The sequence below is a fragment of the Lissotriton vulgaris genome, chromosome 1_2 (genome assembly GCF_964263255.1).
Source record: "Lissotriton vulgaris chromosome 1_2, aLisVul1.2, whole genome shotgun sequence".
Lineage (NCBI taxonomy): Eukaryota > Metazoa > Chordata > Amphibia > Caudata > Salamandridae > Lissotriton > Lissotriton vulgaris.
In genome coordinates, this window is record NC_141686.1 from 17,487,812 (window position 1) to 17,510,501 (window position 22,690).

General features: G+C 47.4%; 1 protein-coding gene across 1 annotated transcript in view; it reads right to left on the minus strand.

Moving 5' to 3' along the window:
- SMC1B (structural maintenance of chromosomes 1B) overlaps positions 1–22,690 on the minus strand; it is a 2,420,665-nt gene that overhangs the window by 1,398,666 nt on the left and 999,309 nt on the right. Inside the window, exon 10 of the mRNA XM_086952745.1 lies at positions 7,616–7,801. Coding sequence (XP_086808871.1) covers positions 7,616–7,801 — 186 coding nt within the window. The remainder of the gene's footprint in view (positions 1–7,615; positions 7,802–22,690) is intronic.

Here is a 22,690-nt window from a genome sequence, read left to right on the forward strand (position 1 = left end):
TATCAAAAATGTTGCATTCGCAAATGGTGTGTATCGGTAATTTCTGCCATTTACGAATGCAAAACAGCCTTTCAAGATCTAAGAAAGGCTTTGTAGTTGCATTTTTAGGTAATCGCATTTTTTGGTGATAACCTAAAATTGCGAACGCAAATACTGAATCGCAATGTGCGATTCTGTAAGCACATGTACCAAGCATTTTCGAAATGCAAACTGTGCATTTAGGGAATGATATTACCATTGACTCCAAATTGATGGTAACCATTTGCAATTTTTGAAAAATGCACAAAATTGCATTTTTTAAAGTGCCTTGTAGCACACACATGCATGTGTGCGCTTTACATGTGCACTTTCTTTTTGGGGTGCTTCAGGGGGGCTTTAGGCCCTCCGGACACACTTGGATTTGAATGACCTAATTTGCAATTACCAATTAGGTAATTGACAATTAGGTAATGCAAAGTAATTCGCACCTGTGGGCCTTTAATCCCATAGGAACGAATAGAGCAGTATTACCTAATAGCGATTACCTAATTACAATTGTGAATCTATAGGAATCACTATTAGGTAATTGTTATTTTCTTACATACCTCTTTTGTATTCTTTAAATAGGGATTACGTAAAATTCGCTATTTAACCCTTTCGATGCTCATGACGAGCTCAGCTCGTCATGAGGCACAGTTGAGCTGTGCATATGACGAGCTGAGCTCGTCATGAAACTATAGTATTCAAGGAATTTCAGCACAGGAGGGGAAAAGTCACAGCAGCCAAGGTGTTAAGGAATGCAAAATGGATTTTTGATACATGTGGCCCTGAGTGTTTGCTAGTGTCCACCAGAACAAAGTGGGGAGCACCACATCTGTGATGAAATTACACTGTAGACTAAAGGAAGGGTAAGCAGGTAGAGGGGCCATCCTTGCTGAGAGGCAATCGTCCTGTACCAGAAAATCTATGTACTTGATACTTTTGTGTAGTTTGTAGTATTGGAATATTGTATATTAAAGTACTTCTCTATTAGAAAGATAGCCAACAGGCTGAACAATCATGTTATTACACTGCTGGTTCTGTAGAGCGCTGAATATATTGTACCCCTCACATCACATTACCTTCCCAGTATAGTTTGGGAATATTCGCCATCACTGAGTGTCAAGGGCTAAAGAGGTTGCAGTTAACTCAGTTACCACATTCATAGTATGAAGGACCCTTGGACAGAGGCAAGCAGCTCGAGCCCTCACGTGGCCCAGTAGTGCCTGCTTACCCCATGCCACTCCGAACGGAGTCTGACATCTTAAACATGAGGCAAAAGGTAAGTCATTTATTGTATTGGGTATTTTGTAAAAGTAGTTACCTTCATACAAATAAAAAAATGAATAAATAAATAAATACTAAAGTGCATCAATTACAAAATCACATTATGTACTGAGTTTCAATTACACAGAAAAAATTAGTGTTGTTATGCTACAAAACATTGTCCTTTATTACCTCATCCTAAGATCTTCCATGTAGCTATGTCCTCCACAAGGCTATCAATCCCTGTGTTCTTTTTTAGCCCATTTTGACTATAGTTTTTTCCTGCATCCCCCTCCTATTAAATTATATTAAGTCCCCCCTTCTGGCAAATAAGATACCATGAACTTGTCAGTTTGCATGGTGTTTGACTTGGCCCTTTTGGCAGGTTTACCCCTAAACTTTTTGCCTTTGCTGCGACCTGATATTGGTATATTTTTGGCCTCTGCGCACTTTAGCACTGTGGCCCAGTGTTAAGTGCGTGCGAGCTCTGAGTGCGTGTGGTGAGATTGGCATGCCCTCCCATAGAAATGCATGGGGGATATGTGTGTCCCTGGTAATTCCTGGTATGAGAGGAGTGCAAGGGCGAGTTTAGTAGGTGTGAACTCGTGAGAGTAAATGCTGCGCAATGGTGTGCTCAGATTTATGGTGACTGGTGGGGAAATGCCACTTTTAGAAGTTGTCATTTCTGTGTAGTGTGTGTCTGCCTGCCTGATGTGAATTGCATGTCTGGCTTGTGATTGACAGGAGCTGAGAGGGGTGGGTGGCTCCAGGAGACAGGGGGGAGTTTGCCCAGTGGTGAATAGAGAGTTCTGCATGCAGGTGGGAGGGAGGAGTTGCACCTGGGACCTGAATAGAGCTGTGCTTTCCCTCCACAATGCTGGCTCCGCCCCCTGTGGTGCGTCTAATCCCTGAGCCCCACCTGACAAAGGAGAGAGGATCTGAGCAAAACAAAGTGCTCCAAAGCTCCCCAAAATCAGTCCTAACTGGTATCCTCAAGCCCTGTGCTGTGACACATAGGAAAAGGGTGTATAAGGAAGGAGCTGTAACTCAATGAAATTGTTCTGGTGTGCTATTCCTGACTGAAGGGGGAGCCTGCTTCTGCTGCTGGGCTCCAGGAGGAACCACCACTAGGGAATGCCTCCCTGCTGGAGGGCCCTGTGAGCTGGCCAGCCTTGGCCCAGCCTTTGCCCCTTCCTCCTAAAGGACTTTTTTCTGGATTGAGCGCCCTACATTGATTCTTGCAGAAAAGCGCTACATCCTTATTGCTGAGGAGCACTATGCTTCTTGGGAGCAGCGCTTTAATTTTGTCCAGCTTGCCCCTCTGAATTTTTGCTGAATTGTGGGCCCTAGTGCTTAGAGGGCGCTTCTGGTTTTAATGTGAAGCACTGAGAGACTGCCTGGGGAATTCAATTAATAGCGGGTGCCCACCCTGCGTTACTGCTGCCTCTGGAATTTAATTCATAGCGGGTGCCCACCCCGCGTTATGGCCGAATCTTGAATTTAATTAATAACAGGAGCCTACCCCGTATTGCCTACCCATTAAGGAACTCACTGCCGCCACCTGGGAGAAACAGGAAGTCAGGCAACATTCAGGGGGCGGGTCGCGAGACGGAAGCTGCGTCCAGCCGGAAGGAGAGCCCCGCGTCCGGCAGCAGTCTAAACCCCCCCCTGCCAGTACTAACTTCTTTTGGGGCACAGCTGCTGAGCGGACTCGCAGGAGGGGGAGTCGCTACACCGCTGGGAGTGATTTTGGTTCAAGGAGCCCCAGAGTAGGGCCCCCCGAGTACCTGTGCCCGTTTCTTCGACAGCTGCCCCGCCTGGCAGTGGGCAGTTACACAGTGGGAGCAAGTTGTGTTTCAGAGTCTCAAGGTGGGGCTCACGAGGCCCTAGTGGTGCCATTGCCCATTTCTACATCAGCTGCACCGCCCGTTAGTGGCAGCTGCAACATTGGCGCAATATGATGTAAAGAGTCCCAGAGGGGGACTCAGGGCACAGTAGTGCCAGCCCTATTTTTTTCCTTAGGGGCATTTCGCCCAGAGCCCAAGAGGAAAGCTCCGGAGGCACGCTGGTGCCCGGGCTCATTTTCACAGCTGCCCAGCAATTAGTGGGAAGCTGCTACATTTAGGCAAAATCCTTGCGCACTTTGCATTTTCTGCCTATGCAGCCAGCCCAGACATTTTGGACCTTGGGCATTTGAGCCCCTGTGAGAGGCCAGTTGGCCTGGGGCCAGGTTCAGTGTGTTGTGCCCCGATTGGGCAACACTGTGTTTATGCAACATATTGCCCATGGTATAGATTACCCGCTGCGCGTTCTAACAGTGATAGCTGAGATACTTAATCACTGCTACTGTTAAAAATATAATTGCTGCTTATATCTCGTTGTTGGGCAACAGCGTTACCTTTTAAAAAAATATCTTTTAACATAAGTTTTTAAATCGGTTGTTGCACTTATTTTGTTCCTTGCTGCACTCAGTCACTTTAGTATATACTACAATAAGTTTTAACGCTCCCTTGATGTGCTGGTGTACTCGTCTGTAAGAGCGAATCACCGGAAGTACCGCCATCTTGGGTAGCGTTCTAGTTGTTCATTGCACTCTCCCTACTTAAAGGGACGAGATGCAAGTGCGGGGTTAACTATGAGATTACCTGCTGCGCGTTCTAACAGTGATAGCTGAGATATTTAATCACTGCTACTTTTTAAAATATAATTGCTGCTTGTATCTCGTTGTTCGGCATCAGTTACCTTTTAAAAAAATATCTTTTTACAGATGTTTTTTAATCTGTTTTTGCACTTATTTTGTTCGGCGCTGCACTCAGTCACTTTAGTATATACTACAATAAGTTTAAACGCTCCCTTGATGTGCTGGTGTACTAGTCTGTAAGAGCGAGTCACCGGAAGTACCGCCATCATGGGTAGGGTTCTAGTTGTTCATTGCACTCTCCCAACTTAAATGGACGTGCAGCGGGCATGCCAAAGGCAAGCCCTTCAGGGCCCGTTCGCGCTCCGGGTGCGCTCAGCGGCAGTAATGCTGCCCCTGATGCGCCCCGTTTGGTATACTTTAGAGACAACCTTATCCTGTTCGGCACTCTGAAGGATAGGACCTTGAATAATGATAGTGACACTTGTAGTAAGGCTAGCCCTAAGAAAGCCATGTTAGATATCCTTAACTGTGGATTGATTAATGTTAGATCCCTTGCTAAACATTACCTGAAGATTTATCTCTTATTAGAAGATCATAACCTGGATGTCCTATTTCTTACAGAAACTTGGACGCGGAAGACAGAGAAGTTGAGTTAGGGTTAGCATGCCCTCCAGGATACAAAATCTGTAATAAACCCAGGCTGAATTGGGGAGTGAGAGGGGTAGGATTTATCTATAAAGATACCTGGAATCTTACCACACTCTGTCTAGAGGATGTTCTGGGAATTAAATGACTTGGGTTCTCACTTAAGGATCCTGGCGGTGTTTTATGCTTTGGCTTACTTTGTTACAGACCACCAGGTGGAGCTGTTCATTGTTATCTAGAATTGATTGATGCAATATACAACCTATCACACTCTCATTCCAAACTATTGATCCTTGGGGATTTTAATCTCTGGGAGAATGGTCCCTTAAAACAGCTTTTAACCCCTTCCATGCTGATGACGGCCGGGAGCCGTCCTGGCACACAGTGCTTGTGTGCTGATGACGGCTCCTGGCCGTCATGACTGCACCTGCGATCAGAATGTGCCGCCCAGGTGCAGAATCGCGGCCGCACCCAAGGGGTTAAGAGCTTTGTCAGGCCTGCAAGAATATTAACCTTCAACAGTTGGTGCTATGTCCTACTCATCAGAAAGGCCATGTGTTGGATCTTGTCTTTTCTGGTGAAAAAGATGTAGTTGTTAAGGAGAAACTTCCATTAAGCTGGACAGACCACTTTCTGTTTTTTTTTCCTTAAGGGTAGCTAATTGTCAAAAACAAGTTGCCTATATGACTGTTACACAAACTAGTAGAGAATGGTCTAAAATACTAAAATTAGTGGATCTTCCCCGACTAGTTAATAATGATAGATTTGACATCCATGAATCAGTGGAGAAGAATTATCTGAATTTGTGTAATCAAATCACCAATTCTCTAGATCAGTTAGCTCCTTTGAGGAAAGCTAAAAGTTGTAAAAAGCTGTTTGCTCCTTGGTATAATGAAGAGCTAAGGTTGATGAAGACCGGCTGCAAACAAGCAGAAAGGAAATGGAGGAGGAACTATCTAGAGACTGATAAAGTAGCCCTAAAAAATCTACTATATATTTATAATGAGTTGATAGGCAAAGCCAAGGCTAAATATCTTGAGGAAACCATTCTACAGTCTTCTAATAAATCTCAAACTTTATTTAGCCTAGTAAGAGACATGTCTAACCCGGACTGGGCAACATCTAAAATTGCAGCATCACAAGAACTGTGCGATGATTTAGCAGTCTTTTTTGATGAAAAAATCAATACAATTTTAACTGGGCTAAAATCTTCCATGGATGATGATGTGCACCAGCACATTTGTAATACTACTCCAATAATCTGTAGTACAATTTGTAATACAACTGATAGGGAACATATGATGCCTTTGGATCAATTCCAGGTTCCCTCACAAGAGGAATTTAATGCAATTGCAGCTGGCATCTCCCCAGGCTCCCCCATGGACCCACTGCCACATAAGTTCTGGGAATTGTTTGGTGTTGAACTCTTTCAGCATCTTTATCAAATTTGTTGTCAATTCCTAATTAATGGCATAGTGCCGGATTGTTGGAAAAAGGCAGTTGTCTCTCCACTGCTAAAAAGGCTACATTGGATCCCCAGTGCCCCTATAATTACAGACCCATCTCCTTGCTGCTGTGTCCGATTAAGATCTTTGGGAGGTTAGGGAGTAAATCTCTTTCAAACTTTGCTGAGGATAACGAACTGTTGGAAAAAGTCCAATTTGGGTTTCGCCCTGCACATGGGACCGAGACTGCCCTGGTGGCAGTCTTGGATGACCTGAGAATGCAGGCTGAAAGTGTAGACTATGGCGGTTAAGCTGGTGTTAAATCGACCACGCAGAACCTCTGCCTCACTTGCCTTAAAGGATTTACATTGGCTGCCCATTGCGCAAAAAGTCCAATTTAAGGCACTTTGCATTGTCTACAGGGCAGCGCACAAAACAGGGCCAAAACTGCTGCAAAGGAAATTTGTATGGTACTCCCCTGCTAGACACCTGCGTTCTTCCTCTGCTAATCTGGTTTGTGTTCCTTATGTCAATAAAGCTCAAATGGGTGGCAGATCCTTTAGCTCTACAGCATCCAGACTCTGGAATGCTCTGGCTCCGGAGCTTAGACAACTGAACACTTTGTCACATTTCAGGAAGGAACTGAAAACCAGACAGTTTCCTAGAGATTAGATCTATGCCTATTTCGGTTAGATACACACAGTCGCTGACTGTAATCTAAGCGCCAGGATACCCTTGGGGTGGCAGCTGCGCTTTACAAGTTTGTCTTACATTACATTACATTTATGCCTGTGATGACTTAATGCATTATCCTACTATGTTTTATGCCTAGGGTGATAATGCTGAGGTCTTTATTGTACCAGTAGTTACTGGTTGTGCTTTACATTTACTACTTGTGCGACATTTACAATTGGTGATTTGTGATGGTTGCGACAGTGGCCCCATTGTCCCTGTCGTGTGTAAATAGTCCCCTGTGAATATTGCCTAGTGCCAGTTGGCACAGTGTATGATTATGATCTAATGTGTTTATGACAATACAAAGGCTGTTTTTGATATAACCTAGTGTGGATTTCCTTTTGTGGTGTGCCTAGTGTGTTCCTGCTGTGTGGGTGTTGCGCAAACGCTTTACACATTGCCTCCGGGATAAGCCTGACTGCGCGTGCCAAGCTACCAAAGGGGTGAGCAGGGGTTATCTTTGGCGTGTTACTCCCTTGCCCTGACCAGAGTGGTGGTCTCTGCCTGAATTTGGCGCAAGCCTTAGCCAAACAGAGATCCCATTTTTAACAAATAGCCACAACATTCACAAGTCAAATTATTTAGTTGATCTCATATGTAAGAAACTGCATCTGTTATATGGAGTTTTGTGCTTTGGGTATGGTTGAAGAGGTGTGCTTAGTGTAGCTGCAGGCTTTCCCGGTACTTGCTTATCCTTTCGTTATCAAAAACATGATGTAGTACATACCAACAACGAACATTCATTCATGTGTTAATAAAAATAATAGTAATGACAAGTGTTTTTGTGTAGCACATCTTAACTCATCAGTAACCTTGTAGTACGGTAGACATTTTTTTCTTGAGGGCATTTAAAAATTCAACTCACATCTAAGTAGTCCAGTGCAAGAAACGTTTCTGGCTCTGCTCTTTCCTCTTTTAGAAAACGGATACAATCCCGTGCACATTTCTCCGTTGATACAATGATAGCTGTCATGTATCTTCCAAAGACTTTGGTAACAGCAAGTTGGTACTTCTTATGTATCGGATGACATAAATCAAGTAGTCGTCCAAACTAGAAAATTAAAACAATAAGATAATATAATCAAAAGACAGATTTAATCCTCCGGTTACTAAGAATTTCATTTTTTTAGATACTTATGTGCGACATAAATGTGATGTTGTAAATACTGAAGTTATTATTTACAGGACAAATCTGTACGTTTTTAGTTTAATCTGCACATTCAGAGAGCTCCGTGTGACGTCAATAGCATCGGTTATGACGTCGCAGTGCCTACATAGGTGCCACCCAGGCAGGCGGACGTCAGTACTTTTCCACGCCAGAAGCACAGAGCCACAAAATGACTGACGTAAACAAGTACAAAACTAGGGCCCTGAAAGTGGAGAAATCCTAGTCCTACAACATCAGTTCATAAAGTGGGGAGGAGTAGGTGAGGCTGTAAGGAATTTGCAGCTAGAATCTCTACCAGATAATGCGATATCGAAGGAAAATGACTTGTTCAACTGATAGAGACTCCTAGCATCAGGTTCCGTACCCTTGAATCAGATACCCAAGCCATACCATCCAGGCGGTGGGTTGCGGACTCATGAACTAGACTAAAGAGTCTTGCAGGACTGAGCCCTTCCCTGTGCAACTGACCATCAAGGCAATAATGTTTTGCAAACTTGTACAATGATGCTCATTTCGCTGCCTGACAGATGTCTTGGACTGGGACACCCCGAGCCAAAGCTGTAGTCGCAGATTTTCCCCTGGTGGAATGGGCCCTTAATTCCTCAGGGGGCTGCTTCTTTACCAAGGCATAACAGATTGTAATGCAGAGAACAACACATCGAGAGATAGTTCTTTTCTGCACTGCCTTTCCCTTCTTTGCTCCAACATACCTCACAAAGAGTTGGTCATCCACCAGGAACTCTCTTGTGCGGTGAAGGTAGAACAACAACGCTCTCTTTGGGTCCAGTCGGTGGAAACGCTCCTCTTCCTTAGAGGGTGGGCAAACTGATGGATTGACCCTGATGGAAGGGGGTCACAACCTTTGGTAAAAAAAGATGCCCTGGTGCGAAGCACCACCTTGTCCAGAAAAGACATAAGATAAGGAGGCGAGCTGGATAATGCCTGTAAATCACTCACCCTCCGGGTCGATGTAATCTCCACTAAAAAGGCTGTTTTGATGGTCAACACCCAGAAGGGACAATTGTGCAAGCACTCAAAAGGAGCGCACATCAAATAAGTGAGGACCAAATTAAGATCCCATTGTGGCGTGGGTGGTAACAAGTGAACCAGCCCTTTTAGAAATCTATTTACAATAGAAGATTTAAAAAGAGAAGGTTGGTCTGGCAGCCGCAAAAAAAGCAGACAGAGCAGAAAGGTAACCCTTGAGAGTTCCCAAAGCAGTGCCCTGCTGGGCACGGGTCAGAATGAACAAAAGGATAGTAGAAAGAGGGGCAGAAAGGGGGTCAAAAGAACTTTCTGTACAGTATAATCCAAATTTCTGCCATGGGCAGGCATATTCAGACTTAGTGGCCAGAATACCATTACAGACCTCTGAAGGAAGGTCAAAAGGCATCTACTGTTGACGCTCAATCACCGTGCATGGAGGCGCAGAGCTGACAGGTTCGAGTGGAGAACCCTCCCCTGCTGCTGCGACACAAGATCCTCCCAAAGGGGCAGTCTGATCGGAGGATCGAAAATCATGCTAAGAAGCTCTGGATACCAGACTCTCCTTGCCCAGTCCGGTGCCACAAGGATGACTTGGGCCGGGTCGGTCCTGATCTTCAACTGAACCCTGGGCAGGAGTGGTATGAGCGATAAGGCATACAAAATGCCTGGGCTCCACTCGTGACAAAACGCGTCGCGATAGCCGCCTTGGAAACTCCAGCGCGCAGAACTGCGGACGATGTGCGTTCTCTTCGGAGGCGAACAAATCTAACAAAGGTTCTCCCCACTGCTGAAAGAGACCTTGCGCCACCTCTGATTGGAGATGCCATTCATGATCCATTAGGCATTGAAGGTGGAGATTGTCTGCCCTATCATTCAGAGAACCTGCCAGGTGTTGAACATCCAGGGTTATGCCCTGTTGTTCCAGCCTTGTCCAGAGACCCAGGGCCTCTCGACAAAGGGTCCATGACCCCAACCCGCCGTGCTTGTTGCAGTACTACATAGCCATGGTGTTGTCCGTGAACACCTGCACCAACCTCCCTTGACAGAGGGAAGAAATGCTTTCAATGCCAAGTGAAACGCACGGAGCTCCAACAGATTTATGTGGCGCATCGTCTCCGCCGGAGACCAGTGACCCCTGATCTCCATCTCTTCCAACTGGCTGCGCCATCTCAGATGTGACGCTTCCGTTGCAATTATGAAATCCGATTTGGAAAGGGAGAGAGGTCTGCCTTTGACCCAATCTCAGTTCATTAACCACCACGGTAGATCCTTCGCAGTCCCTTCCGATATCTGAACCACGTCGGTGAGTTTTCCCTGATGCTGTGCCCAATGGGACTTCAAGTCCCACTGTAGAGCCCGCATACGCCATCTCGCGTGTCTTACCAACAGGATGCAGTAGGCCATGAGGCTCAACAGCCTCAACCTCACCGAAATCCAGGATAGAGGTTGAAATATCCGGTTCACAACCTAAATATTCTGGACTCGCTGCTCGGGAGGATAGGCCCGAAACTTCACTGTGCCAAGAACAGCTCTGATAGAAGGGAGTGTCTGAGGAGTCAGGTGTGACTTTGGCATGTTTATAGAGCACCCCAGTGAATGCAGGATGTTTGCCGTAGTCTGAAGGTGGTAGACGACTGCATGAGGCGAGGACGCCTTCAACAGCCAGTCGTCGAGGTAGGAGAAGACTGAAACCCCTAACCTGCGCAGATAAGCTGCAACCACCACCATCACTTTTGTCAACACCCGAGGGGCATTAGTAAGACCGAAGGGGAGCACTGTAAACTGAAAGTGCTTGTGGACTGACTGGAACTGCAGGTAACGCCTGTCACCCGGCAGGATGTGAATGTGAAAATACGCAACCTGCAGGTCCAACGCCACAATACACTCTCCTTGGCCTAAGGCAGACAATACCTGAGCCAATGTGGGCATTTTGAATTTCTTCTTTTTGAGGAAGAGAATGACGGTCCGAAGATCCAAAATGGGCCGAAGCCCCGTGTTCTTCTTCACAATCAGAAAGTAGAGGGAATAACAGCCACTACCTACTTCTGAAACTGGAACCCTTTCTATAGCCCCTTTGGCCAAAAGAGCTGTAACTTCCTCTTGGAGAAGCTTCAAGGGATCCTCCGCAAGCCGTTCCCGACTCGGCAGAATAGTAGGAGGAAAATAAAGGAAAGGAAGAGAATAGCCCTCCTGGACGATCTGCAAGACCCACTTGTTTGTTGTAATAGATCGTAAGCAGGGGTAATGATAACGAATTCTCCCACCCACTGGAGTAGTGTGGTCCTGCAGAATCAGCCTAGGAGTGCTTGGAGGCTGCGGCGGCTGAGGGCAGTGTGATTAACGACTTCTGGCCTCCATTCCAAGGACAGAATGTACAGCGTCCATGTCCACGCACGGCTTGGGCAGTCTGTGCGGGACGATGGCTAGGATAGGTTTGACACAGCTGGAAACCCCTTCTGTTGCCAAAAAAGGGGCGAAAGGAAGCCTGGCCACGGGGAGTGGAGGAGAAGCCCAAGGATCTGCCCCTACCTCGAGAGTCCTTGAACCTGACCAGGGCCGAGTCTGCCTTTTACCCAAAAAGGTGGGCTCCATGAAAAGGCATGCCCATCAAATAGGCCCGGAAATCCCCAGAGAAGCCAGTTGTGCGAAGCCAGGCATGGTTATCAAGGTCACTTTAGTTGAAATAGACCTGTCCAGCGAATCGGTTGTATCCAAACCATACGTATGGTGAATTTTGCTGCATCTCTCCCGTCCTTCACAGGTTGGGAGAGCACAGCCCGGGCCTCCTCGGTGACTTGTGGCAACACCTGCGCAACCGTCTCCCGAAGAGAGTGGGAGAAACGGCCCAATAAGCATTCAGTATTCACCGACCGCAATGCCAGACTGGAGGAAGAAAACATATTCTTATCAAATGAGTCCAGTTTCTTGGATTCCCTATCCAGAGGAGCGGAAGGGAATGCGCCCTGGGAAGTAGAGGCCTGCGCCACTAAATGTTCTGGAATGGGGTGTTGGCAGAGGAACTTTGGGTTGCCTGGTGCTGGGAGATGGCAGTATACAATCGTCCTGTTCACAGGAGCCCCTGTGCGAGGCTTGGACCAAGTTCCTAGTAGGAAGTCCGTAAGTGCCTCATTAAAGGGCAAAAGGAGTTCAGAGGTGGAAGCCCCAGTTTGAAGCACTATCCTCAGGATATTATTCCTGACCTGCACTTAAGGGAAATTCCGGTCCAAGGCCCTCATCTGCCCTCTTAACCACCATAGCATTGGACATCCCCTCCTCCGTAGCCACTGTAGGTAGAAAGAGCATGCCAGAGTCTGGGGAAGTATCCAGACCACTGGCTTCCCCAAATTCCCCATACCAGTCCATTGTCTCCTCTGAGACATCCTGGTTCTCTTGAGTGTCTCCAGACTCCTCCCATTCCTCTCCTGAGCCGAGCACGTTCACAAAGTGCTCAGGCGACAACATAGAACCCCTGGGTTCTGTTGACAACTGAATGAGCGCCGTACAACACCATTCCGGTTCCGTGTCGCAGTGATGAGGATGAGGCTTGCGCTACCGACAGCCGGCAGCGATGCTCCTGGCACCAATTTCGTGTTTTGATACCGGGGAAGGCCGTGTTGTTATGACCGGCAGTGAACCGGATCTGAGATCGGATCCCTGAGGCCCCACCAACGCCGTGGCCGAAGCGGACAGCGTAGAACCCGATGGGGCCCCATCCGACCCTGAGGGGCCCGAGGGCTCATCAACGGGGTCGTTCCGCTCAAATACGCGGCACATGGCATCTTAAAATTCCTTCATTTGAGCAGGGGTTACTCCGGTTCCCGGAAATGGAGGTAGGCACGAAGTAGACTCTGGCTCCGGTTTCGCAGAACCGTGCCTAGAACGTTGGTGCTCCTTACTTCTTTCGACAACAGACGCCAAGTGAGGTGAAGTCGAAGTCCGCTTGGACTTCTTCTTCTTCTTGTCCCTCCGCCCGAATGTCCAGATGACCTTGAATGGGAGGAAGAGGACTTAGGGCTCCATGAGCGATCCTGCGACCTCCTCTTCTTCGAAAGGGATTGTGACCTCCTCGGAGACTTGCTCAACGGTGTCGACTGCCGTGCAGTGAGCAACTTCAACAACCGCTCCCTCAAGGTCTTTGGAGAAATCGCCCGGCAGTCTGAACACGACTTTAAATGGTGGTTGTGTTCAAGACACCACAGACATACGCTGTGGAGATCGGTAACCGACATCGTGCAAGAACAAGTCCCACACGGTTTAAAACCTGTCTTCCTATCCAACTTCCCTCGCACACAAAGTCATCAAAAATATCGTCAAAAGTTGAGAAAAAAGCCTGCCAAAAACCGGCAGAGGGGTAGCTCTTCCCAGATCGCCGATTAACTGTCGCGGAAAGAAAAAAACTGCCGTCCACGCGCCTGGGTGGCGCCTATGTATGCACCGTGACGTCATAACCGACGCTTCCGACACCATCAACGTCACACGGAGCCGAAAGGAGCCACCCGACGGTGCGCGCAAGGGGTATTGCTCAGCAAAAGTTTCCGGATCCAGCCCGACACCTGGGAAATTCAAAGGTAAGGAATCTTCAGCAAGGAGTCTCTATCAGATTTTGCAAATATGTATTTTACTCCTGTATTTAACCTAACACGGACACCTTTTATTTTTTACTTTATAAATATGCAAATAGTTACATTTGTAACTGTATATATGTAACTTGTTAGCGTGCTTAGTGTATCTTGTGTCCCTTATGTAACTTACCTGGTTCTTTTGTAAAGCGTTCTGACACTTTTGTGTAAAGTTTGGCTATATAAAACGTCATTAAATAAAAATAAATAAATAAACCACCAGCATGACAGCCAGGCGGCGAGCCACACACTCTGCAACTAAGTTTTTTAGGGTTGAGCCGCATGAGAAGTAGGGGGTGGGGGAGGGTTGGGAGGGGGGGGGGGGGGGGGGGGGAGGTCGACGGATTACGGACATTTTAATAAAGGTTTAATAAAACAAGACGTAAGTGCTCCGTTTTTCAATGCAGGTGAGTCAATATATCTTGTGTTCTTGGGAACACTTTAAATAAATTTGGAGGCAGCTGTCGGTTTGCAGGGAAACAAACTGGGAGTTCACGTTGCTTAAAAACTCCACCTCGAATATACGAAATTGGAATGACCCATCACACAGGAAGTTAGTTTCCTGGCAGGCTCCCCCCCAGGTGCTGAGGAAGTACATGAAATAATGTGTTGCTTAATAACGGACTGGTAAACGCCCCTGCATCTCCACTCTGCCATCTGATTAAAGATTCAGCCCCCTCCCCTCGAAATATTTTCTTAGGGCCCCCCCGCCCCCAAAATTTGGCTCTAGTTGCGCCTCTGGTCATCACGGACAATGGGATTGAGGGGGGAGAAGGCACGGACAACGGTGTTAAAAAGGGTTCCAAAGACAACCGGTAACCAAAGACCCTTTTATGTTGCCCGGCGGTATCGCCTCTATGACCCACCAATATTAATCAATGAAGAAGCAGGCGCTGGAGACTGGAAGGCAGGAAACGAGGATTTTATTCTCTCCGGAGGAGAACACATCAATTCAGACAGCAAGTATCGTCACGAGGTGCTCTAACCACATCTCTGAGGCCTGGCCTCTTATACTAGGGATTATGACCTTTATTGCACATAACACATTCTCGCAATACTTTAGTACTTGAAAGAACATCCTCGGAATCTCCCCTTCAGACCCGTTCCCACATACATTTACAGTTGGATTCCCCACCCCGGTCACAACAGGTGATGGTTGTCGCACAGCAGGGCATTCCGCCGATTCACGGAATGCATGGGGTTGATCGGATCTTGTGGGGTGGGGGCTTTGATCGGTTCGGGGGTCTTTTGATGGGGAGGGGAAGCTTCCTACTGTACGGGGTAATAAACAGTATCCGCAGAGCCAGGTGGCGGCCTGGGAACAGGGAAGACAAACGGGGACACAGGAAAAGGGGTTTGCATCATAAGGGTTTGAGGCCATGAAAGGAATGAGGGGAGGTGTCGCGCTGGGAACAGGATGGGATTCAGTGGTGAAGCTGCGCTGAAGAGGGGTTTATGACCCTAGGCATGAGAGAGCGGGGGTTGTCAGTGTGTGGGGGAATGCTTGCGAGGTTAAGAGAGAGAGAGACGCGCTGGCTATCAGCGAGGGGCAGGGAGGCCATGGTGCTCAAAATGGCTGCCGCTTACGCGCACGAATGGGCTTGGAAAAGGGGCAAGATGGCGCCGATAATGTTCACCAAGTTTGTATTTATTTTCCACAGTCCTCCCTTTAACATTTCCAAGACATCTTGCTGGCCTATTTCCTATCTACACCTATATGCAGCGATCATAAGTAAGGGAGAGGGGACTTAGGCGAAAGAACTGTACATAAACATCACATTATCAACATCATATTGAAAAATCTCATCATTTAGTAGGCGGGTTCATCGTTAAGTTGGTTGCAGGAAAAGTCATCGTAATGCAATATCAGACTAGAATTACGTAGTGAGGGCGTTGGGTACAGATCATAGAATAAGAACTGGTAAGTTATCATATAAGTAAGTCCTTTTTGTATACGGCGGGTGCATAGTCAGTCCAATGGTGGTTGGGAGAGAGATGAGATACAGCGAAAATATATATCAGAGTTCTCGTTGTCCTTTGTCGTCTTCTGTCGGCACTGTTGAGCACCTGGATTACCTATCAACAGAAATGTTCATGTGGATTGAGTCGTTGGGGGTCTGCGGGTAGGGGTGCATTCTGTTTGGTTTTCGTCAGACCTCGTAGGAGGAATGCGTTACGGTTTTGGAGCAGGTGCATCTCCTTCCGTAATGCAGAGCATAGATTTGCAATGGAAAATGCAATTGTTCCAGAATTGTGAGATCTGTTCGTCTCTTGAGTCCCTGTGGTGGGCATTTCCTGTTGCTTCCATCATCTTCAAGGTGCTTGGTAGCGGGCAGAACCACAGACTTTGTTTATCTTTTCTTCGGGGGCGACCCTTGGTGGAGTTCTAGGTCACCGTTCTGGGTTTTAACATAGTCCGTGGTCTACTTAGTCGGAGTTCCTTCCTTTCTGACGCAAGGAGTACTCTTCTCTGGGTAGCTCAGTAGGATTTGGAGGAACTTGGGAGTTCGGATGGAAAGGTGCGGGTGTGAACAGTCCTTATGGTAGGTCGGAGGAGGAGGGGATGGAGCAAGGCCAAGTCGGGAACAGATCAGGGGGAGGCGGAGAGTTTTGCGACAGGCGAGTCCGTAACCATGTTCAGAGAGCGGGGGCTTTTGGCACACGTTGATCATATAGCAGGGGCTTCAGGTCAGCCCTTTCCTTAGCTTTGTCTGAAACAATGCCCCGTCCGGCGTCTCCTTACTGCTGTGGTCTCGCCTCGGCCTCCGTTGCTGATGTTCCACAATCCGCAGTCAGGCCGCGTGCTCCCACATCCGGTCTCTTTCTCCTCCGACAGTGATACCCTTAAATGAGTTTTGAAAAGACAGTCTTTAGAGATATTGCAGAAGAAGGTAATTACATAAGTCTATTTCTCTCCCAACACCAAGCAACTGGGGTAAGCACTCGCTACATTGGAGATTCTTGCGACTGACGTATAAACAATTGATGATGGGTTTGCTGGATTCCTTACAACTTCCTTTTGTTGGCTAATTCTTTGACGCTTTGATGATTATTACGTTCATTTGTCATATGTCTATTATAGTAGATGTCAGTTCTTCTGGCAGAGACCCACTTCCCTAGTACAAGTCTTGAAAAGCTAGGCTGGTCTTTAGGGCCTTGTGTTTTACAAAAAGTGCAACGTGCTATTCACCATAGTCTGATAGGCATCCTTCTGAGGGATGAACATAGGCTAAACAAGTCTTCATTACATCAAAAAAAACATCTTATTTTCAGCAAGGCTTACAGCAACAAGGTCTTTCGATTTTCGATCTAATTTTTAGCTTTGCATACATCTTTCTAATTTTCTATAAAAATCCTCGCAACCTGGTTACTACAAAAACTCGGGAGGGGTGGTTTGCAATAATTATTAAACTTATCCTCGGGGAAGGAGGGATCTTATGGACAACAATTAGGGACACAGTGAATTAGAGCAGGGGGCGTTTTTCAGGCTCTCGTTCAGGGCAGCTGACACAAACTGGGGGCATTTTGGGTAGATGGGGGTGTCTCGATCATTTCTTACAGCTTGGGGTACGGAGACAATTTGCAATGGGGATGGTCGCATTACCACAGACACATTTTATCATAGAGGCCACTGACAAATAGTTCCCTGAGGGTGGGTCAAATTTAGGGAACCTTAGTCGTCTTACCTGTCCCTTTCCTATCGGTCAATTTAATTTTCATCCATATTTTTAGCAGAAAGGGAGAGGTAGTAACGTGGTACCGATACAATTTTATTTAGGACAAATTTGTGCAAATACTTGTGGTATTTGGGGCCAATCAGGAGGTGCACCAGGTTCGCCAATTAGGTGCCAGTTGCTAGGAAGAGGGAAAGTGTGGAGGAGTGGAAGAGTGAGTGAGAGAGAGAGAGAGAGAGAGAGAGAGACAGACAATAGGCCAAACAGTACACGTGTGACATGGGGAATGACCGTGTATTGTTAGGGCTATTCAGTGTGTTACCTAACGTTTAGACGTTTTGGGTCTGTGTTAGGATGTAGAAAGCATGCAGTTTGGGGACAGAAGAGCATTAGATCAGGTAAAAAGGTCGTGCATTGGGTAGAGCGTCCTTGTTGTGTCGTTTTGCAGCGCTAGTCCGTCTTCATGCATCGGGCGTGACGTGGTTCCAGATCCCTTATGGTACTCTAATCGGGATTCTAATGTAACCTGCAGAGGGAAAAAGGGGGAAAAAAGGGGGAGGTAGGGGGACAACATTCGAACACATCAAATGTATGGGCACGAAAGTCCTTTACTTACCACATACTCGTACTTATCTCTTCGGGATATAATCCCTTAGGGTTCTGGTTTCCTAAAGTCATGGGGGCAGGCAATGTGATAGGTTGTTCATGGGGAGGTTCGAGGATGGTATTAAGGATCGTGTGTAGTGAAAACGCTAAAAAGAGGAATCAGAGGTGCCTAGCGTGAGGTACCCGGTTTTGTAGATGTATCCGGCCATCGGGATCCCTAAATCATTCCCAAAGCTGTGATGTTCTAAGGCATATCAGTTCTCCGTTCAACCCTGTACCTTAATACCTTCGACCACCATATCCTTATATCATTTTATCAATTACACCGTTTTACTTTACCCATTCTCAGAGGTCAAGGTCCTTCTTCATACGTCAGTTCCTGAGCTTAGTCGCATATCTTGGAGGCAGCGTATCATACCTTTGATTCGACCATCAACCCAGGGCCGAACAACCATTTCTCGGATAACCTTAAAAAAAGAGCAGAACAGTTGCGTACAGAAAAACCCTCCCACCGATACCCGTATTCACAAAAGTATGCGATGCCTATCCATAGCTTTTTAAGACCTTTATTTGTAGAATTATTCAGTACGTAAAATGTGAGAGCGCAATTCATATTTTGGCCTGATATGTCGTCGATGGAAGCACATACAGTAGGGGGTTTTTGTAACACAAGAACATGTGAAAAAAGGTCTAATTAATTATTTGCAAGTAACCAAAAACATTTCATTGCATGACGAAGGAATCAGGGGCATTTCAGTTCATAAATGGAAACACAGCCAAGCTCATCATAATCACATTTTCTAGATGTAAACCGTGGGTATGCATCATAGGCGGCGTTATGTATCAGTTACAACAAATATCAGAAATAAATTGTTCATTGAAATCAACATTTTACGGAACCCTTCTCAAATGTTCGCCAAGTGAACCCTCCTCCCTCTAACATTGAGTGCGCAATGGTTCGTATATATATATATATATATCTTAGTACATCAAGTTTCATTAGCTAAGGAATACCACGAGGCATCCGTTAGTTTCCATTGATACCGGCGCCATTTTGGGCGAGGCCGGCTTAATCCGGAAGTAGCATCAGAGGAAAAAATGTCCCCGACAATTGGCGGTTGGACCAGAGTCCCTTTCGGCAGTTCAAAAAACTGTGCTAACAGAGGGGCTGGTGGTGTGGACCGTCAATCAAGAGAGGGAGGGGGATAGAGTCTTTCTTACCGGGTCATGTTGATGCTCAGCCGGAACTTACTCAAGTTCGTTAGTCCATAATGTTCCTGGGTGGTTCAGACGGAAGCTGATGCAGACACGAGAGCACCGCCATCTTGTTGCTGTGCCGTGGTTATTTCATTTGAGATCAATGCAACTGTTCCTCACCGGAAGCCTGAAGGGGCCGAGGGCTCTTGGGACTTTGGTAGAATCTTCAAAGTCGAGGGGATGTTTGTCGATGGTGGGGGCTTGCGCCCGGGTGGGCAAGTGCCCGAGTTGCAATTTCGGACAAAGTTACTCCAGCGGCCTAGACCCGCCTTTCGAGGGCCCAGGCGCCATTTTGAGACCCTGTGGCAGCCACCTTTGCCGTATCCATCAGGAGTGGAAGAAACTTCTTGTGATGGCGAAAGACAGAGCATCATGTTGCTGGAGCAGGACATTTTGGTTCGGGGCGCCAGGGTGCAGCAGTGGAGCCTTCATCTGGGGAGGTGAGGGAGGCTCGTCCGTGCCGTCTTTCTCTCCCGGCGCATCCTACGCCGTCCCTTGGAATCAGGGGCGCACATGATGACCACCCTACACCCCTGATTCCGACTCTTGGGGGACCACTGTACATCCGGTGCTCCGTAAATATGCCCGTCGGACATTGTATGTCCTGTACTACGCAAGTATACCAGCCGGGTCTTGTATGTCCTGTGCTGAGAAAATATACCAGTCGGGCATTGTATGTCCTGTGTTGCGGAAATATACCAGCCGGGCATTATATTTCCTGTGCAGCGTAGGTATATGGCCGTCGCCCGGCTGGAGGACATCGGCGTCGGGCCAGGGCAGGGAAGCCTCCTACCTGTGGAGGTGGAAGAGGCTCGTCCGCGTCGCCTCTTCCTCCCTGCCCACCCTGCATCCGTTCGATGGAGGAATTCGTGATGGCCGGACCAGAAGATACGAGGGAGGGGGTCATTTGCAGCCGCCCCCTCCCTACTCGCGGCCCGGGGGACGCCATCCCTGGAAGGATAGTATGGAAAGACCATTTCATTGCCTGCTTGGTGGAGCCTCCAGGACCTTCTCGCCAGCGATCTCTTTTTGGCCCATGGTTGCTGGCAGGCCCCGCCCCACACGTGCTATGTGTTTCGGATGGGCGGGACCATCGAACTGTTACATTTCGAGGACTTCCGGAGTGAGCATAACATGTTTTGTATTTTTCCTATTAGTCAAGTTTGCTTTTTAGAGAGTTCTACTAGTTATTCTATTTACTGTTGGTTGTGTGTTTTACCGTAATTAAATCCTAAGTTATATAATAGACGCTTGGCTTTCTTGAGTCTTTTCTCTAACGGGGGGGTTGTTTACACTGACCTGCAGTCGTGTTTGTTTTTCAGAGTGGGGGGGGCAACAGAGAGCAATCAGTCCCAGAACTCTAACATGTCGTTAAAATTGGCCTGACGAAATCTGTGCCACCGAGCATAATCAAACGGGGTGGTCCTGTCTGTTCTGTCTGCACTAGTCTGATTGGTTTTTATCTCACGTCTTTTTCCTTTCTGTCGGTCCGTCCTTTCTGTCAACCCTCCATTCTTACCTATGCTTTGCAGAGTCGGGCATTGGGCTTTCCAGTGTCCAAGACATTTACAGAAAGCACATTGGTTTTGTTTTAAATCTGTCCGTCCTGTGCGTAATGTCGGGGGATTACCTTCGGGTCGTTGTGTTCCGGGGTTGGCTTGTCGGCACATCCCTTTACACCGTTCGCTTTTCATGTCTACTCCTCGGGGCTGTGCCATCGCTGGCCCTTCCCTTTGCCTACTAGACGTTTGGAGGGTTGTCCGTCGTGTCCCTTCACCTTTTCTAAATTCGTCGCCTTCCCTTCGTCGTGCAGCTTCTTCGCGCCACATACCGAGGCTATCGAGCATAATAGGTGTTGTTTCATTCCTACGAAGGGCTATTTCTACCGTTTCTATTTTGTCGAGATCAAAGGATCCTCTCAGTGGCCACTGTCTTTCTCGATCCCTTTTCGTATATTTATGCCACAGCTCACTATAGGCTATAGCAATTAATCCATGCTTCATGAACATGTCCTTATTAGGGGTGCCTTCCAGCGGAGCCGGATGGTTCATCTCTAATAAGCGGTCCGGGTTAAACAGGCTACTAACCAGTGGGGAGAAGACAGGCATGACGGATCACAATGGGATAATAGTCAGCACTACCTATCTTATCACTGCGCGCAAAGACTAGACAGAATATTTCTATTCTACGTTGTTTGCACGTAGTGAATACCTCATGAACCAATTCTGAGCAATCAATCAATGTTAGGTCAAAAATAAAAAATCAATATGGTCAATGGGGAGAATAAGTAGGCTCGCAAAGGTTCGCGTCACCTACCCTTTCACTATCTGTAAAGAGGGGACCTATTTTTCCCTGTTTGCAGACAGAGAATCTCCAGAAAACAATCTATAACAGTTAATCAATGGGGGGAAGGGACAATTGTTCAGTGGGGGAGAAAGATAGGTCCGACGGGTGCGTACCTATCCTTCGCTGTTTATAAAGGGAGAGCCTGTTGTTTCTCCGTTTGTAGACAGTGAATCTCCAATAAATTAACAAAGAGTAATACTAGTATTTTCTCAACAATTATCAATTACTTTCAATTATCTATCACTTTCGCAATTCGTCGTGTTTACACGACCTTACCCGGACCGCATGGACAGTTTCTCGTCTTCCGAATCCAGCGCCCGATCGTCCTCTTCTCTTCGTACTTCTCGTGGCACTCCTGAGGGTTCCCAGTCAGGACCGCAGATCACTCGAGAGAGGTCTGTTCGGAACCAGTGAAGTTCGGATGATCGGCTGTCAGACAAGGGTCTATCGGACAGGGTACCTTCCGATCGTTGCAGTCGTTCACTCTGTCGTCAGGACCTCTCCCACTGGATCCACGAGTCGCTGATGGGCCCCACGTTTGGGACGCCAATTGTTAAAAAGGGTTCCAAAGACAACCGGTAACCAAAGACCCTTTTATGTTGCCCGGCGGTATCGCCTCTATGACCCACCAATATTAATCAATGAAGAAGCAGGCGCTGGAGACTGGAAGGCAGGAAACGAGGATTTTATTCTCTCCGGAGGAGAACACATCAATTCAGACAGCAAGTATCGTCACGAGGTGCTCTAACCACATCTCTGAGGCCTGGCCTCTTATACTAGGGATTATGACCTTTATTGCACATAACACATTCTCGCAATACTTTAGTACTTGAAAGAACATCCTCGGAATCTCCCCTTCAGACCCGTTCCCACATACATTTACAGTTGGATTCCCCACCCCGGTCACAACAGGTGATGGTTGTCGCACAGCAGGGCATTCCGCCGATTCACGGAATGCATGGGGTTGATCGGATCTTGTGGGGTGGGGGCTTTGATCGGTTCGGGGGTCTTTTGATGGGGAGGGGAAGCTTCCTACTGTACGGGGTAATAAACAGTATCCGCAGAGCCAGGTGGCGGCCTGGGAACAGGGAAGACAAACGGGGACACAGGAAAAGGGGTTTGCATCAAAAGGGTTTGAGGCCATGAAAGGAATGAGGGGAGGTGTCGCGCTGGGAACAGGATGGGATTCAGTGGTGAAGCTGCGCTGAAGAGGGGTTTATGACCCTAGGCATGAGAGAGCGGGGGTTGTCAGTGTGTGGGGGAATGCTTGCGAGGTTAAGAGA